At 44.3% G+C, this 20,074-nt stretch overlaps 1 protein-coding gene across 1 annotated transcript; it reads left to right on the forward strand.

Annotated features, from left to right (window-relative positions):
• The first annotated feature begins 1,568 nt into the window (after positions 1 to 1,568).
• Positions 1,569 to 18,641, forward strand: LOC115144703 (aggrecan core protein-like). The gene is made up of 17 exons (XM_029685730.2): positions 1,569 to 1,641; positions 4,165 to 4,548; positions 5,337 to 5,511; positions 5,782 to 5,909; positions 8,671 to 8,964; positions 9,359 to 9,658; positions 10,054 to 10,228; positions 10,916 to 11,043; positions 11,664 to 11,957; positions 12,239 to 12,340; positions 12,794 to 13,068; positions 13,639 to 14,515; positions 15,585 to 15,743; positions 16,804 to 16,886; positions 17,113 to 17,257; positions 17,899 to 18,081; positions 18,348 to 18,641. Exons 1-17 carry the CDS (start codon positions 1,569 to 1,571, stop codon positions 18,437 to 18,439), a joined length of 3,867 nt encoding a protein of 1,288 aa, XP_029541590.2. The 3' UTR covers positions 18,440 to 18,641.
• The last annotated feature ends 1,433 nt before the right edge of the window (positions 18,642 to 20,074 follow it).

Genomic DNA, 20,074 nt, shown 5'->3' on the forward strand with positions numbered 1-20,074 from the left:
CCCAGAGTCGTCGTTATTATCCTCAGGGTCTTCGTTATTATACTCAGGGTTGTGGTCGTTATCCTCAGGGTCGCGGTTATTATACTCAGGGTGGTAGTCATAATCCCCAGAGTCGTAACAGCAGTAAGGATACTGGACGTAAATGGCACAAAAGATTCACAAAGTAGCTTGGGAGTTAAAACCTATTTAGTATCCACCCTCAGCACGCACATTTTGTGGAAGGTTGTCCTTCTATCCTATCTCCACCCTGGACATACAATAGGCAGGGTCACATATGAAGACCTCGTATGATGTATAAATTCAAGAAAAATATATATTTTTGCACCATGAACCTTTCCTGTGCCAGGGACAGAGGGGTTTTATTCCTTGATGAACATGTGTGTGGTATTTGAGAATGGGAGAGTGACATTTGACATCATGTTTCCACTTTTCCCAAGGGGCTGGTATCACACAGTACACAACCAACCTATACTGATTTACAAGGGGCTGGTATCACACAGTACACAGCCAGCCTACCTCTCCCGAGTGGCGCAGCGGTCTAAGGCACTGCTATCTCAGTGCAAGAGGCATCACTATAGTCCCTGGTTCCAATTCAGGCTGTGTCACATCCGGCAGTGATTGGGAGTCTCATAGGGCGGCGCACAATTGGCCCAGCGTCGTTGGCCGTCATTGTAAATAAGAATTTGTTCATAACTGACTTGCCTAGTTAATTAAAGGTTACATTTTTTTATTTAAATACTGATATACAAGGGGTTGGTATCACACAGTACACATCCAGCCTGTACTGATATACAGTAGACTTTTGCCTGTGTGAATATGGTGGGACTAAGGGGGAAAGGAGTTGTGGTGTATGGGAGCATGAATAAACTCTGCTAAAACTCTTCCCACCAGACCAGCTGGAATCATTCAAACACAGAACAGCAAGTGTTTGTTGTCTAATTAAGGTTTTTACACACCTTTGAAACCCATCTTAAAATATTTAGCCATTCGCCGAATCAATAATATTTTCATTCACAAGTCATTATAGTAAATGTGTAAGGTTGTGTCATTTGGTCAGAATCAAATCAAATGTATTTATAAAGCCCTTTTTACATCAGCAGAGGTCACAAAGTGCTTATGCAGAAACACAGTCTAAAACTTCAAATAGCAAGCAATGCAGATGTAGAATCACGGTGGCCAAGAAAAACAAAAATGTTTTCATTCATTTGCTTCATTCATTTATTGAAATTTGTATTTCAGTCAACCAGTCAACCAATCAACCATTTCAGACAACCAATCAACCATTTCAGACAACCAATCAACCATTTCAGACAACCAGTCAACCATTTCAGACAACCAATCAACCATTTCAGACAACCAATCAACCATTTCAGACAACCAATCAACCATTTCATACAACCAGTCAACCATTTCAGACAACCAATCAACCATTTCATACAACCAGTCAACCATTTCAGACAACCAGTCAACCATTTCAGACAACCAATCAACCATTTCAGACAACCAATCAACCATTTCAGACAACCATTTGTTTTACTGACAGTTCTTTCTTCCATAACAGGTCAACCATGATCACCTTGCTCCTACTGTGTGTGTGTCTTCCTTTCATCATCTCAACTATATCATTTGAAGACCCCGGCGGTATGTGTAATCTGACATCCCTATTATTGATCCCTGATCAAACACAGATAGATGGGTTTACAGTTTTTCTCAGTCGCTTTGGTGCATTTCTTAGATCAAAAGTGCAATTCTTGAAACTACTTGTACAAATTCCAAATCATCTAGTCACTTGTGCACATCATTAAAGCAATTTCTTATTCCTTTAGAGCAAATTGCAATTGATAATGTACAAGTGTCAGCTTTTTTCCACATTATCAATTGCTCATGTCATGTTGATCAAAATGTAGTAGATGGTTCTCTGTTGAATAGTCTTACCCCTCAAAACATCTAGGCATTAGTTCCTTGCATAAGCCATTACATGCAAAATTATTGAACTATTTGTCATAAACTGTCAAGCATAGTTTTACACATTTCTATTATACCTTTTGTACAAAAACGTGAATTGATGAATCGTGCAGGTGAAATTGACCCTCACTCATGAAGGAATGTAAAGTGTTAGTTCAACCAACAATCAACCAGTTGTCTACATTTCTCAAAGGTGCATCTCATGAAGAATCAATTGGCAAGCATATATAGACAGACCAAAAACACAGAGTTGCAATTTTCCAATAATGGATGGACCAGGAAATGAACAGGGTCAACAGCCAAGAGGAGGAGGAAGAAGAGGAGCAAGGATGCATGGTGGAAGGCAAAACAGAGGAAGAGGCAAAAGAGGACATAGGCTCCACCTGGCACAGCCAGAAGAGGACTGGCCACCCTCATAGCCTGGTTCCTCTCTAGGTTTATAAATCTCCACCCGGCACAGCCAGAAGAGGACTGGCCACCCTCATAGCCTGGTTCCTCTCTAGGTTTATAATCTCCACCCGGCACAGCCAGAAGAGGACTGGCCACCCCTCATAGCCTGGTGGAAGGTGGAAGGAACATGCAATATATGTACATGTTATGTCACTCTTCCTTACCAAAACAAATTCAACTGTGTGTTCTGGGATATAGCGTATAATGGAGTTGGAATCAAGTTAACCCTCCCACATGCAGAAGACGGGGTCGGAATATCATCGGTCACAGAGCTACTGTGGATTTGCCAGGCCAACGGGGAGGAAATATCACCATGTGTGCTGCTATTTCGGAGCATGGTGTCCTAACCCATATCCCCCTTATAGGACCATACAACACCCAGAATCTACTCAACTTTTTAGAGACTCTCTACAGGGCTCTCATCCCTGATGATGAGAGGGGTCTGTTTAGAGAGGATTTGCCAAAGTATGTGGTCGTTTGTGATAATGTGAGTTTCCATCGATCAAACATAAGGCAATGGTTTGTGACCCACCCGAGGATGCTCATAAAATTCCTCCCACCTTATTCACCATTCCTTAAGCAAATTGAGGAGTTATTTTCAGCATGGAGGTGGAAGGTGTACGATCGTTAGCCACACACATAGATGACCCTGCTGGCTGCAATGGATGCAGCATGTGAGGACATCACAGTAGACGCCTGCAGAGGATGGATAAGGCATTCCAAAAGATTCTTTCCACGTTGCATTGGAAGGGAAAATATCCGGTGTGATGTGGATGAGAATATGTGGGCCGACAGACAGGAACGTCTGGATGTGTAGATACAGCACAACAGTGCTGCGGGCAAAGTTGTGCCTTAGGGGTGGTTTCCGGTGTTTCTTTATCATTTAGTTTTTTTTCCTTTGTGCCTCTTGGGTTGTCCAGTCTCTTTCAATCAATAACCCACATACAGTAATAAGTAAATAGCACTGTTAAAATGTATATATGCCATAGAAGTGCAGCCTTGTGCATTTTCAATACAGTAGCTGTCATCCAAACTGTAGCCTAAGTTTACATCAGGTAATACTGTCAAAGTACACAGTTACATTGACAACATGCCTAAACATTTTGACGACCTTGTTCGTGAACAATGACTCAATGACTTATCATTCTGATGACACTGACATGATCATTGGCATGAATATTTACTTTTGAGAGATGTACTAAGGATTTTTAGTGACTGACTAGCTTTAGAAACATATCTATTGTATATTGCAGTTTGTACAAATTGTTCTGAGAAATGCACTTATTATTTTGCACATGTTAGGGATGATGTGAAAAATGCACCAAAGCGACTGAGAAAAACTGTAAGAAAGGTTTCGCACTCCCACTGCTTTCGTCCAATAAGATCCAATCCACATCCAGGAAGGACCAATGGAAGGATGCCTTTGCATTCAAACAGGGGAAGGTTGCAGTTCTAGCTATTCAAGCGGAGCTCCTGTTATATACTGTATGTGTACTGGCCACCGCCGATGGCAAATGTAAAAGTAGCAAGGTTTTTAGACTCTCCGGATAGGGTTTGGAATAATGCAGGCAGATGACATGACTCTACGTTACTGAAAAGAAACAGCCACTACGTCCACCATATTACTTCACTTCGTCAAACATCTTCCTGCGTGTGCTACTCATGAGCAGTGTGACAGTTAGAAAGTATCTTCCATCCAAGTAGATGCAAATATGTTGTATGTTGTATGTCTCATACTCTCCTCCCCAGATCTCGACAGTAACCTGAGTGTCAGCATTCCCGTGGAGGTGCCGCTGCGCCCTCTGATGGGCACCAAGGTGGTTGTGCCCTGCTACTTCCAGGACAACATGGTCAACGACCCCGGCGCACCCACTGTCACCCCCCTGTCCCACCGCATCAAGTGGACCTACGTCACCAAGGGCAAGGCCACCCTCATACTGCTGGCGTCAGAGGGCAAAGTTCACGTGGAGACGGAGTACCTAGACCGGGTCACCATGGTCAACTACCCGCTGGTGCCCACCGACGTCACCATGGAGATCACAGAACTGCGTGCCAAGGACTCGGGCACTTATCGCTGTGAGGTCATGCACGGCATCGAGAATAACTATGACTGGGTGGACATCCAGGTTCAAGGTATGCACCTAAACCAAATATCAGGGTTATTGGGGTCAATTCTCTTTCGATTCAGTCCATTCTGGAAGTAAACAGAAAGTCAAATTCCATGGTTTGTTTAATTATTATAATTTTTTATTTATTATATTATATGGGGAAGAGTATTGTATAATTAAGCAATAGGGCAAGAGGAGGTGTGATATATGGCCAAAGTACCATGGCTAAGGGCTTTTCCACGGCTGTCAGCCAATAAGCATTTAGGGCTCAAACCACCAAGTGTATAATGTGCCATGAATGTGCGTGAAACTCCTCCACAGTCAGTACACATCTTATGTAAATCAGTAGAAAAGGATTTTGACACGGTTGGGGTCAATTCCTTTTTGATTCAATCAATTCAGGAAGTTTTATTTTATTTATTTTGCCTTTATTTAACCAGGCAAGTCAGTTAAGAACAGATTATTATTTTCAATGACGGCCTAGGAACAGTGGGTTAACTGCCTGTTCAGGGGCAGAATGACAGATTTGTACCTTGTCAGCTCAGGGGTTTGAACTTGCAACCTTCCGGTTACTAGTCCAACACTCTAACCACTAGGCTACCCTGCCGTAAACTGTTTCCAATTCCAAATCATTGAGAAAAATTTGAATTTGAATTTCAGTTTACTTCCAGAATTGATTGAATCCAAATGGAATTGATCCCAGCCGTGTCAAACATCCTCTTACTCGTCCTGTTATACACAAGCCTATCCTCTGAAATGGAATAATACTCAGTATAACATGACGGTGAGGGTGATGTGTTCTCTCTTCTCCAGGTATTGTGTTCCACTACCGAGCCATCTCGACGCGCTACACTCTGAACTTTGAGAGGGCCAAGGCTGCCTGTATCCAGAACAGTGCCACCATCGCCACCCCGGCACAACTACAGGCTGCCTTTGACGATGGCTTCCACCAATGTGACGCCGGGTGGCTCTCTGACCAAACAGTCAGGTCAATTGTGATATACTAAATTGTGTACTGTCGTTACTGTTTTAGGTAAACCATCTTCGATGTGTTGGCACCCAGTGTGGATATCCAGTACAGTAAAAATGAAGAAATTAGTACAGCCCTGAAGGGTTTTGTGGGGAATGTTATTCTAGAGCATGGGTTGGCATTGAGCAAAGACATGTTATAACCATTTGGGATTCAAAATAAACTAATTGACGGCCTGACGTCTATGCATGTTTTTCTTCCTTTGCCATCTTACGTGATCTACTCAAGGTACCCCATCCATGAGCCTCGTGAGGGTTGCTATGGAGACAAGGATGAGTTCCCGGGAGTGCGAACCTACGGCTTGAGAGAGGTCAACGAGACCTATGACGTGTACTGCTTTGCACAGAAGATGTCAGGTACACTACACTGTAGCTGGTCATGGTCATTATACAAGCTGTTTTGTGGTGTACATAGATAAACATCACTGTTAAAGTAGAACTGACAGCATTTTAGCAACATGAGAACTTATTCAAATCTGTTCCTATATACCCCGAGGAAGAATATGACACTTAAAATAATCTAACAAGCAAGCACTTAGATAGTCATTTTTCATACTTTCATAGAATGCTTGCCAATGACATAGAGTAAGGCATTTGTGAAAATTCTATCGCAATATAGAGTGGGAAAGCGGCCGTGCGTTTGGACAAATAATAGACACTGCAGGAAATAAAACCTAATAAAAACATCTGTCTTGTCCAGGACCAGTGTCTACGCAGACTGGTGCGCCATAGCCAATCAGAGCTAGTAGGCCTATATGCAAATGTGCTATCATTAAAGGCATACATGTTTCTCTGTTACAGGTTTTATTTTATTTGATAAATTATGAATTAATTGTCAAGCTTTAAAACCCGAAGCTAGACTGCAACATTTTAGCAGCCTAGCTAGGACTGTGGCATGTGTCTGTAAACCCTCCACTGTGCACTGAAAACGGGACACATGAAGGCAGCGCAATTGAAGTTGAATTCACTGATGCAAGCGCATCAGACTGTCCTTTCATAAAGTGGATGACCAAGTGTTGACTCATTTAGACTCCTTTGTGTGTCCTTGCTTGACACATAGCCTATTAGCCAAGTTATTACTAGCCTATTATTACGTAAGCCAGCCTATTATTACGTAAACTAGCCTATTAGCCATGTTATTACTAGCCTATTATTACGTAAGCTAGCCTATTAGCCACGTTATTACTAGCCTATTATTACGTAAGCTAGCCTATTAGCCATGTTATTACTAGCCTATTATTACGTAAGCTAGCCTATTAGCCATGTTATGACTAGCCTATTATTACGTAAGCTAGCCTATTAGCCATGTTATTACTAGCCTATTATTACGTAAGCTAGCCTATTAGCCATGTTATGACTAGCCTATTATTACGTAAGCTAGCCTATTAGCCATGTTATTACTAGCCTATTATTACGTAAGCTAGCCTATTAGCCACGTTATGACTAGCCTATTATTACGTAAACTAGCCTATTAGCCACGTTATTACTAGCCTATTATTACATAAGCTAGCCTATTAGCCACGTTATTACTAGCCTATTATTACGTAAGCCTATTAGCCAAATTATGACTGACTTGTGATCATTGCCCTTGCTAGTTCGATTGTATTGACATTCCCAGCCTTAGTTAAAGAGTTATATTGAGTCATTGAAACTGAAACTGTGCATCCCGAATGGGTTGTGGCAGCAAACAATGTTCCAGGCCAGCTGTGATTTACAACCTGACAGCAATATTTTGGGACTATGAAGAAATCTATTGGTGAATTATATTAATCATGCTGTAACGGTTTTCTTCCTGGGAAGGAGAGGAGGACCAAAATGCAGAGTGGTCATTTATAAACATCTTTAATGAAAGATGAAAACGTGAACACTATACAAAATAGAAAACGTGGAAAAACCTAAACAGTCCTAACTGGTGCAAAACACAGAGACAGGTACAATCACCCACAAGATACCTAAAGAATATGGCTGCCTAAATATGGTTTCCAATCAGAGACAACGATAAACACCTGCCTCTGATTGAGAGCCACTCCAGGCAACCATAGACTTACCTAGAACACTCAACTGAACACAACCCCAGAGACTACAAAACCCCTGGACAAAACAAGACACATAAATCACCCATGTCACACCCTTGCCTAGCCAACATAAAAAGAAAACACAGAATACTAAGGCCAGGGCGTGACACATGCATTGAACTGCATCCATCTATTCTGTCAAACCTCATAAAAGTTCATTTTGAAAAATAAACTGGGAATTTCATATATTTTTTTACTGATATTATGAATAACTGATAGTTTCATATGTGCAAAGTAGTTAAAACCATGTCAGTTCCACTTTAAGTGATTTATAACAGCTATATTCAATAGGTGGACAGCAGGCCCGCTCCTCACCCACAACATGGTCAAAACGAGAAAAATACAAAAACAATAGGACTGTTTCATATATACTGAACATAAATATAAAAGCAACATGTAAAGTGTTGATCCCATGTTTCTTGAGCTGAAATAAAAGATAAAAGATCCCAGAAATTGTCCATACGCACAAAAACCTTATTTCGCTCAAATTCTGTTTACATCCCCGTTATTAAGCATTATCCATCCACTTGATAGGTGTGGCATATCAAGAAGCTGATTAAACAGCATGATCATTACATTCAAATGCGGACTGCAGGAATGTACACCAGAGGTCTTGCCAGAGAATTGAATGTTAATTTCTCTACCATAAGCCACCTACAAAGTCATTTTAGAGAATTTGGCAGTCAGTGGATGACTCTGCAGTTAAATGGGGATGAATTTTGCTTCTGCTCAGTGTCAAGACAGTTCCCTCAGCTTTGAAGAACAGAGTACATAGTCTACTCTCCTCAATTCTTTATCTGTTTCTGAAATGATTTTACATTTACATGTTATTCCTTTAGCATATTCTCTTATCCAGAGAGATTTACAGGAGCAATTAGGATTAAGTGCCTTGCTCAAGTGCACATTGACCGATTTGAACCTCTTCCCCTAAAAACAAATATTTTTACTGGCATTAGTTACTGCAAGGACAATTGTTGCACTTTCATATCTATCTGTTTGACCGCCTGAGTCTGTGTTTCTCACTCTGTCTTTGCCTTCCCCAGGCAGAGTGTTCTACTCCATGTCCGTGGAGAAGTTCACCTTCTACCAGGCAATGGACCAGTGTGCCAAACTAGGGGCCAAGCTGGCCACCACAGGGCAGCTGTACCTGGCCTGGAAGTCTGGCATGGACGTGTGTAACGCGGGCTGGCTGGCAGACGGAAGCGTCCGCTACCCCATCAACATTGTCAGGCCCCAGTGTGGTGGAGGACTACTGGGAGTGAGGACCGTGTACCTGTTCCCTAACCAGACAGGCTACCCCTACCCGGACTCCCACTATGATGCTATCTGCTACCAAGGTAACCCAGCCACCAGATTATATCTGAAGACTGCATATCAAATCAAATCAAATGTATTCATATAGCCCTTCTTACATCAGCTGATATCTCAAAGTGCTGTACAGAAACCCAGTCTAAAACCCCAAACAGGAAGCAATGCAGGTGTAGAAGCACCTATCCCACAATGCACCACTGTTGCTGTCGATCTCTTCAAGCTTGAACTACTGTACTTGGTCAAGGCACCAAAAATAGTTAAAAAATAGGTCACAAGTAAATTGTTATAGTGTTAGAAAAGTAATCACTTCCTTATACAGCAAAAAGGCCCTGTGGATTACATGTGTTGTGTTAAAAGTGATTTCCAGTATGACAGAGTGTGGCTTTAACTTTACCTGCTGCCAATGATCTAATTCATTAGAGGACGATGGTGCAGTCAAGACCACCCCATTCCCAGAGGTGGCCACCATCACAGCCAGTCCTATGGTCTATCCAGGGCTAACCACCGCCCCTGAAACTGAGGCAAGGGGGGAGGTGCTGACCCAAGCCCCCCTGGACACCATCACCATGGCACCGACCTTACCCGTCCCACCCAGTGTGACTGACACGGTTACGAAGGTTACCCCGGTCGTGGGGGAAGAGATCATTAGCAGGGTGACAGCTAATCCTGATGTGGGCTTCGAGTTCCCTCATGACAATGACACTGCCATGGCTCCTACAGGTTAGTGTATTGTGCCCCCCAGGTGCACGTTTTGGCTTTTTTCCCTAGCACTACACAGCTGATTCAAATAACCAACTCATTATTTGAATCAGCTGTGTAGTTCTAGGGCAAAAACCAAAACAGGCCCCAGCTTATCCAGAGCAATTTACAAGTACCATTACAATTAAGTGCCTTGCTCAAGGGCACCTAGTCAGCTCTGGGGTTCAAACCAGCAACCTTTTGGTTATTGGCCTAACACTCTTAACCACTAGGCTACCTGCCAGCAGTAGTTGCCATTTTCATTTTCAAGTGTAATAACTTAAATTCTGTCTTTGGTTCGGTCTGTCTCTTCCCTGCCTTCTCTCCCCCTCCTTCTCTCCGTACTCCTCCCTCCCTCCTTCTGTCCTCCTCTATAGGTGTGGTGTTTCACTACCGTGCTGACTCCAGTCGCTATGCCATGTCCTTCGTGGAAGCCCAGATGGCCTGTCAGAGTGTGGGTGCGGTCATCGCCAGCTCCCAGCAGCTACAGGCAGCCTACGAGGCAGGGCTCCACCACTGTGATGCAGGCTGGCTCAGGGACCAGACTGTCAGGTGAGATAGATAGTGTGAATCTCAGTAGTCAAAATGTGGCCCTCTCAGTAGGGTTACAAAATTCTGCAAACTTTATTCACGGTCCTGGATTTTTCAGAAATCCCTGTTGGGGGATTCCTTTGAGAATTCCTTTGAGGATTCCTTGGAGGATTCCTTGGAGAATTCCTTTGAGGATTCCTTGGAGAATTCCTTTGAGGATTCCTTGGAGAATTCCTTGGAGGATTCCTTGGAGAATTCCTTGGAGGATTCCTTGGAAGATTCCTTGGAAGATTCCTTGGAGGATTCCTTGGAGGATTCCTTGGAGAATTCCTTGGAGAATTCCTTGGAGAATTCCTTGGAGGATTCCTTGGAGGATTCCTTGGAAGATTCCTTGGAGAATTCCTTGGAGGATTCCTTGGAGAATTCCTTGGGGGATTCCTTGGAGGATTCCTTGGAAGATTCATTGGAGAATTCCTTGGAGGATTCCGTGGAAAATTCCTTTGAGAATTCCTTGGAGGATTCCTTGGAGAATTCCTGCATATTCCCTTATGATTCCAGAAATCTTCTGACTGGGATATCTGAGAAATGTTGGAACTTTGGGAACACTTCCTGAATGATTAAACTCTACTTCTAAGACTGCTTTTATTAAAGAGGACAGAAGTATGACTGTTTTCTAACCACACATTTACCACCAACCCTGACCTTCAGGTACCCCATCCTGTCTCCCAGAGATAAGTGTTCAGGCAACCTGGAGAATGTCCCAGGGGTGAGGTCCTATGGCCTGAGACCTGCTACTGAGCAATATGACGTCTACTGCTATGTGGACCGCCTCAAGGGTGAGAGACATGGCCCATGGACCCTATTCTTCTGCTGATTCTTCTTCTTCTGCTTATTCTTCATCATCATCTTCTTCATCTACAACCTTAGCTTCAGATGTAGTGATTTTGTTATTCTTCTTCTTCTACAGACCTTAGCTTAAGATGTAGAGTGACTTCTTCTTCTACAAACTTTAGCTTCAGATGTAAAGTGACTTATTCTTCTTCTACAAACCTTAGCTTCAGATGTAAAGTGACTTCTACTTCTAGACCTTAGCTTCAGATGTAAAGTGATTTCTTCTTCTTCTGAAGACTTTAGCTTCAGATGTAGTGATTTCTTCTTCTTCTTCTTCTACGGACCTTAGCTTCAGATGTAAACTGACTTCTTCTTCTTCTTCTACAGACCTTAGCTTCAGATGTAAAGTGACTTCTTCTTCTTCTACAGACCTTAGCTTCAGATGTAAAGTGACTTCTTCTTCTTCTACAGATCTTAGCTTCAGATGTAAACTGACTTCTTCTTCTACAGACCTTAGCTTCAGATGTAAAGTGATTTTGTCTTCCTCTACAGACCATAGCAGAAGATGTAAAGTGAACCATCACTGAGTAAAACAACCTGCTCTCTCTTCTCCCTCACTTCCCAGGGGAGCTGTTCTATTCCAGTGACTATGACAGCTTCTCCTATGAGGAGGCCGTAGCCCACTGCCAGAAGCTCAACACCACGCTAGCCACCACAGGGCAGCTCTATGCCGCCTGGAGACAGGGCTTCGACAAGTGCCGTCCAGGCTGGCTGCAGGATCGCAGCGTCCGCTACCCCATCCATGTCCCAAGGCCCCACTGTGGAGGCGGCAAGGCCGGGGTACACACCATCTACGCCTTCCCCAACCAGACAGAAAACCCAGACCAGCACTCCAGATACGATGCATATTGCTTCAGAGGTATGAGTTTGGATCTGTTCAGAGTCACGGAGAGAGTTGCGAAACCCACCAAAGGTTGTGATAATTACAATCTGTGACAATTAGAGGAATTCTTACCAGATTGTGTAATTTACTTAGAACTCTTGTTCTCAACTGATTAAGCATACATTTATATAAGGCTCTGTGTTAATAAATTGAGAAATAATATAGACAACCATTGAGCCATAAGCTTTAATAATGTCAAATAGAGCCACTGTTAAAAGTGTGAAAATTATATTGTGTTGGTTTTCTTTGTTTTGTAGCGGAAAGGGTGATTATTCACACTGAAACCAGACTCAACGTTACTCTAGTTGTCGAGGAGGAAATGATCAACATGACAACCAGAACAGACCAACTGACGCCTGGTAATATATATTTTTATTATGAGGTCTACAGTATTTCTATATCCCCACTAGTACTTCCTGTACATGTATCCTGCCGACTACACCAAATGTAACAGTTTTGGTAGCCTAGTGGCAGCCAAAAGGTTACTGGCCCAACGACTCCCAGATTCGAATCCCCGACCTGACAAGGTAAAAATCTGTCCTTCTGCCCCTGAGCAAGGCAGTTAACCCACTGTTCCTCGGGCGCCGAAGACGTGGACGTCGATTATGGTAGCCCCCCGCACCTCTCTGAATCAGAGGTGCGGTTGGGTTAAATGCGGACGACACATTTCAGTTGAAGGCCATTCCGTTGTACAACTGACTAGGTATCCCTCCTCTCAGTTTCCTTTTGCCTCTATTTCAATCAGAATGCACAAGCTGTATTGTAGTCAGTGTGTTACTATTACATGTTCTTCTTCCTCTGTGGTTTCTCAGTGAGCCCCGTCAAGCCACCTGTCTCTGTGGATGTGTCTGGTTCAGCCTCAGCTGATCATTCTGCCAGTGGTAGTGGCAGTGGAACGCCTGGCCATAGTGGATACACATCTGGTAGGGCAAGCGGCGAGAGCTCAGGGTCTGGCTTCCAAGTCACCTTCGAGGGCAGTGGACCTGTCTTGTCCGGCTCTGGCTCTAGAGATCCTCAGGAGGCGGGAGAGGGGAGTACCACTGTCACCTACCTCCCGAAAGTCGGGTCTGGGGACAGTGGGTCCGGGGTGGGAGAGTTCAGCGGGTCTGGGGATAGTGGGTCCGGGATGGGAGAGTTCAGCGGGTCTGGGGATAGTGGGTCCGGGGTGGGAGAGTTCAGCGGGTCTGGGGATAGTGGGTCCGGGGTGGGAGAGTTCAGCGGGTCTGGGGATAGTGGATCCGGGGTGGGAGAGTTCAGTGAGTCTGGGGATAGTGGATCCGGTGTGGGAGAGTTCAGCGGGTCTGGGGATAGTGGATCCGGGGTGGGAGAGTTCAGCGGGTCTGGGGATAGTGGATCCGGGGTGGGAGAGTTCAGCGGGTCTGGGGATAATGGATCCGGGGTGGAGGTGGGAGAGTTCAGTGGGTCTGGGGATAGTGGATCTGGGTTGGGAGAGTTCAGCGGGTCTGGGGATAGTGGATCTGGGTTGGGAGAGTTCAGCGGGTCTGGGGATAATGGATCCGGGGTGGGAGAGTTCAGCGGGTCTGGGGATAATGGATCCGGGGTGGGAGAGTTCAGCGGGTCTGGGGATAGTGGGTCTGGAGTGGGAGAGTTCAGCGGGTCTGGGGATAGTGGGTCTGTAATGGGAGAGTTCAACGAGTCTGGGGATAGTGGATCTGGGGTGGGGGTGGGAGAATTCAGCGGTGGGATACCGTCCAGTGTCCTTCCCCACTCGGGTAGTGGCAGTGGAGTATCTGGGGACCTGAGTGGTAGCGGGGACTCTGTCATCATCATTGTGGACGGAGAGATGGTGGACATCTCCAAACGGCAGCCTACCGGACAGGAGTTTGGAAAAGGAGGTGTGGACATCAGTGGCTCCGGAGGAATGTCTGGATCGTATAGCCTCTTCAGCGGGGATGTTACCAGCACCTCTGGTTCCGGAAGTCCTGACATATCTTTCACGCAATCAGGTCTCATCGACCTGACCGGTCAGCCCTCGGGAGAGCAGGAAGTCTCCGGCTACCAGACCTTCTCTTCTGGGTTTCCAAGCGGTTTCCCCTCTGGTTTTCACAGTGGCTCTGGATTCCCATCCAGCAGGGACAAATCCCATTCAGGCCACGAGGTCATCTTCCTGACAGATGACGGGATGATGGAGGTGACGGCACGTCAAGGGGAGCAGCGTCCGGAGCAGGGATGGGGTTACGTAGAGGTCAGTGGAGACCGCAGTAGCCAACATGAAGGGAGCACCTCGGCCAGTGGGCTCTCCCTGGGGGAGTCACCATTTGCAGAGGGCCTGTCTGTGGTGCTGCTGCCTGGTTCAACCATGAGTTACCCAGAGAATATTGGCAGTCTTGGCAACATAGACAGAGGGGATGAGCTGGATGTTTTGGAGGAAGGCCAAGAGCAGAAAGGGCAGGGAGGTTCCACGGAGACAATCTATGTCACGGCACCATCGGCAGTCTTCCCTAGCATGACGACAGCATCCGCCGTCTCGATGGTGACCCCTGCTGTGGTGGAGGAGCCTGCTGTAGTGTACGGTATGTTGCTTAAAGGGATAGTACAGCAATATGTTATCACTAGGTCATATCTTACTTTAGAAGTGTTCTATAGGTCAGTAGTTACACTATGTATACTAAACAAAAATATAAACGCGACATGCAACAATTACAAAGTCTTTACTGAGTTACAGTTCATATAAGGAAAATTAATTAGGCCCTAATCTATGGATTTCACATGACTGGGCAGGGGTGCAGCCATAGCTGGGCCTGGGAGGGCATAGGCCCACCTACTTGGGAGCCAGGCCAAGCCAATCAGAAGCCGGATGTGGAGGACCTGAGCTGGAGTGGTGACACATGGTCTGCGGTTGTGAGGCCGGTTGCACATACTGCCAAATTCTCTAAAACAATGTTGGAGGCAGTTTATGGTAGGGAAATGAACATTAAATCATCTGGCAATAGCTCTGGTCGACATTCCTGCAGTCAGCATGCCAACTGCATGCTTCCTCAAATCTTGTGACATCTGTGACATTGTGTTGTGTGACAAAACTGCACATTTTAGAGTGGCCTTTTATTGTCCCCAACACAAGGTGCACCTGTGTAATGATCATGCTGTTTAATCAGCGTCTTGATATGCCACACCTGTCAGGTGGATGGATTATCATGGCAAAGGAGAAATGCTCACTAACAGGGATGTAAACAAATTTCTGCACAAAATTTCAGTTCATGACACATGTTGTGTTTATATTTTTGTTCAGGCTACCTGAAATAGCACAGTCCTAATGTATATAATAGGTCATGTAGTCTACATATTCTACCACAAGTTACTATGATACTACTTTTTTCGTTACTTGTTCTATTTTTGATTTGACATTTCTTTATTATTGCGATATATTCTGCACTGTTGAGGAGAGCTTTCACTGTACTATTTATACCTGCTGTATCCTGTGTATGTGACAAATCAACTTTGATTTGATTCTCCCAGTAGGCTCCACTCCGTCTCAGTAAACTCCTTTAATAAGAAGGCAGGGAGAGTGGCTGGCTGCTGAGACACATCTAAGTTTCTAAGGTAAACTGGTTAATGTGTCGATCTATCTGTCTGTGTGTGCAGCGGTGCAGGGCTGCGTCGAGGGCTGGGTGGAATTCATGGGGAGCTGCTACCTGCACTTTGCTGAGAGAGACACCTGGCCTGACGCTGAGCAGCGCTGCCAGGAGCTTAACGCCCACCTGGTCAGCATCACCTCCCAACAGGAGCAGGAGTTTGTCAACTGTGAGTAAAGAGATAGGATGTGTGCGGGGGGGTTTACTGTTGAGAGTTAGAATAGTAGAATACAACAATGTCAAAATGTGTTCAGCAGATTTCCCTCCTATGCCAGTCACTCAATTAGCCATGTCGGCTAACATTTTAACATTAGTAAGTCAAGCCAAGAGGCCCTGACCTCCAGGCGCCCTGACCTCCAGGAGCCCTGACCTCCAGGAGACCTGACCTCCAGGAGACCTGACCTCCAAGGAGCCCTGACCTCCAGGGGGCCCCCATTGATTTTGTTAGTCACTCTCACTCAGATATCATACTAACATGGCATAAGTCATGGCAAAATGTGTAGAATTGCAGAAAGTCATGGCAAAATGTGTAGAATTGCAGAAAGTCATGGCAAAATGTGTAGAATTGCAGAAAGTCATGGCAAAATGTGTAGAATTGCAGAAAGTCATGGCAAAATGTGTAGAATTGCAGAAAGTCATGGCAAAATGTGTAGAATTGCAGAAAGTCATGGCAAAATGTGTAGAATTGCAGAAAGTCATGGCAAAATGTGTAGAATTGCAGAAAGTCAAAATGGCAAAAGTCATGGCAAAATGTGTAGAATTGCAGAAAGTCATGGCAAAATGTGTAGAATTGCAGAAAGTCACGGCAAAATGTGTAGAATTGCAGAAAGTCATGGCAAAATGTGTAGAATTGCAGAAAGTTACGGCAAAATGTGTAGAATTGCAGAAAGTCATGGCAAAATGTGTAGAATTGCAGAAAGTCAAGGCAAAATGTGTAGAATTGCAGAAAGTCAAGGCAAAATGTGTAGAATTGCAGAAAGTCAAGGCAAAATGTGTAGAATTGCCGGAAATGTATGTAACAACGTCAAAACTCTCCGCCATCGAGAGGGGCCACTAAAATGTTTTGCTCGCTTAGGGCCCCCAAAAGGCTAGGGCTGGTGTGTGTGTGTGTGTGTGTGTGTGTGTGTGTGTGTGTGTGTGTGTGTGCCTGTGTGTTTCAGTTATTTTGAGCACAGACATTAACATATCTGATACATACATGACAGTTCACTGCTCTCTTCTTCATCTAGCTAACGCTCAGGACTATCAGTGGATTGGACTCGATGACAAGGACGTGCAGAATGAGTTCCGCTGGACAGATGGCAGTCCATTGGTAAGTTTAAAAAAAATCCAGTTCAGGTATCTCCCTACTCTTATCTCCCACTTTACTTTGATTTTGTCTGCATTTCAATGGGAAATGCTCTCTGCAAATGAAATAGAACAAGAAGAAGAAGAAGAAGAAGAAGAAGAAGAAGCATTTTAATTAGCATTTGACTTGTTCTTTCCATTTGATCCTACTTTCTAATCAAACAGTCCTATTTTGATGTGTTCACATGCAGGAATTTGAGAACTGGAGGCCCAACCAGCCGGATAACTACTTTAACTCTTGGGAGGACTGTGTGGTGATGATCTGGCACGAGAACGGCCAGTGGAACTACGTGCCCTGCAACTACCACCTGCCCTTCACCTGCAAGAGTGGACCTGGTAGGAGTAGGGATTTGGGGTTGAGGTTCAGAGGGCACAGCACATTCTTTGAGTCAGCTGTCAGTCACTGAGCCAACAGGACAGAGAAATAGCACTATGAAATATAGGGATGTCCGCAGGTGCTCGTCATCACTATGCACCAATCAGGGTTAATCAAGTGTTAAATGAAGTGTTATAGCTGCAATACAACCAAATTCACATAGAAATGTGAGTTATAGATCTGTCATTCTCGTTGAAAGCAAGTCTAAGACGCGCGGTAGATCTGTTCTATGTGCAATATTTCTATGCTTCTCGTTTAAAAGAAATCTATGCTTCTTTTTCTTTTGGTTTTGTAAACCAGCTTCAAACTGTTGGAAATTCAATATTTTTGTTGGTTACTGAGGTTTGGATGGTACAGTGATTCTCTACACTATACATTGCTTGTTTTGTCATATAAACTGTAATTAGGAGAACCATTAAAAAAATTGCAACCAGGAAATGGCGGCCCAATTTCTGCATATTGCACCTTTCAACGTGTTAAAAGTGTGTGTTAAACCTAATTGGTACCCCCCAAGAACCTTATTGTTGGCCCACTCACTATTTGTAGGAAACACATGATGATGATCTGGGCAAATTATTCTGGTTTCCCCTTTTCTTCCCAGTCATGTGCCACTCGCCCCCGGAGGTGGCCAACGCCAGGCCGATGGGCAGCAGAAGAGACCGTTACCCTGTCAACTCTATAGTCCGCTACCAGTGTGACGCAGGCTTCACACAGCGCCACCCGCCTGTTGTACGCTGCCGTCCCGACGGGCGGTGGGAGGAGCCCCAGGTGGAGTGTATAGAACGTGAGTCTGACCTGCTCCTTGTTAAGTCACCAGTGTCTCGTCCACTTCCATCCGAGAACAGCGTTTAATAACCGATGACATCACACATACGGAGTAACAACACAGGAGACTCAACACGCGTGACAAATATAGACATCATGAGAAATAAACATCTCTAGGGAAACAAGTCAATAACATTACAGTAAAGATTGCGAGTTGTGAGAAACGATCAATACCCCACGCACTATGTTCATGATGTCATCAAAATGCGCCTCTCTCTCCCTCAGCCGGTGCCACACCCAGCAACAAGCTACACAAGAGGTCCATCAGAAGACGGTCTAAAGCAGCCAACAGTCGGACATGGAGGAAGCTTCTCTAAGCAGGACTGAAGAGACACACCAAAAGAGAACCAAATGGAGCATTCTTGCATATAAACATTGATACTCAACATTCCCACCAGGGATGGAAATGGACCCCAATGGACCCCAAAAAGTTACCCCAAAAATCCTTGAACTCACCTTGAAAGCTATTTTTTTTTACATGTCAAAATGATTTCATTTCCCAATTTCCACCATATGTGTGTATATATATATATACAGTACCAGTCAAAAGTTTGGACACACCTACTCATTCAAGGGTTTTCTTTATTTGTACTATTTTCTACATTGTAGAATAATAGTGAAGACATCAAAGCACAAGGAATCATGAAGTAACCAAAAAATGTCAAACAATATATTTTAGACTCTTCAATTAGCCACCCTTTGCCTTGATGACATCTGTGCACACTCTTAACCAGCTTCATGAGGAATGCTTTTCCAACAGTCTTGAAGGAGTTCATATGCTGAGCACCTGTTGGCTGTTTTTCCTTCAGTCTGTGGAGCTCAACTGGGTTGAGGTCTGGTGATTGGGGAGGCCAGGTCGTCTGATGCAGCACTCCGTCACTCTCCTTGGTCAAATAGTCCTTACACCGCCTGGAGGTGTGTTTTGGGGTCACTGTCCTGTTGAAAAACAAATAATAGTCCCACTAAGCGCAAACCAGATGGGATGGCGTATCTCTGCAGAATGCTGTGGTAGCCATGCTGGTTAAGTCTGCTTTGAATTCTAAATAAATCACTGACAGTGTCACCAGCAAAGCACCCTCACACCATCACACCATCACACCTGCGGAGATCATCCGTTCACAAACTCTGAGTCTCACAAAGACATGGCGATTCCAACCAAATTTGGACTCAGACCAAAGGACAGATTTCCACCGGTCTAATGTCCATCATGTTTCCTTTAGTAGTGGTTTCTTTGCAGCAATACAACCATGACGGCCTGATTATCCACGTCTCCTCTGAACAGTTGATGTTGAGATGTGTCTGTTACTTGAACTCTGAAGCATTTATTTGGGCTGCAATTTCTGAGGCTGGTAACTATAATGAACTTATCCTCTGCAGCAGAGGTAACTCTGGGTCTTCCTTTCCTATGGCGGTCCTCATGAGAGTCAGTTTCATTATTGCGCTTGATGATTTTTGCGACTGCACTTGAAGAAACTTTCAACTTTCTTGAAATGTTCTGTATTGACTGGCCTTCATGTCTTAAAGTAATGATGGACTGTCGTTTCTCTTTGCTTATTTGAGCTGTTCTTGCCATAATATGGACTTGGTCTTTTACCAAATAGGGCTATCTTCTGTATACCCCCCCCCCCTACCTTGTCACAACACAACTGATTGGCTCAAACCCATTAAAAAGGAAAGAATTTCCACAAATGAACTTTTAACAAGGCACACCTGTTAATTGAAATGCATTCCAGGTGACTACCTCATGAAGCTGGTTGAGACAATGCCAAGAGTGTGCAAAGCTGTCATCAAGGCAAAGGGTGGCTATTTGAAGAATCTCAGATATAAAATATATTTTGATTTGTTTAACACTTTTTTGTAACTACATGATTCCATATGTTATTTCATAGTTTTGATGTCTTCAATATTATTCTACAATGTAGAATATAGTCAAAATAAAGAAAAACCCTTGA

The sequence above is a fragment of the Oncorhynchus nerka genome, linkage group LG17 (assembly GCF_034236695.1).
Source record: "Oncorhynchus nerka isolate Pitt River linkage group LG17, Oner_Uvic_2.0, whole genome shotgun sequence".
NCBI classification, from domain to species: Eukaryota; Metazoa; Chordata; class Actinopteri; order Salmoniformes; family Salmonidae; genus Oncorhynchus; species Oncorhynchus nerka.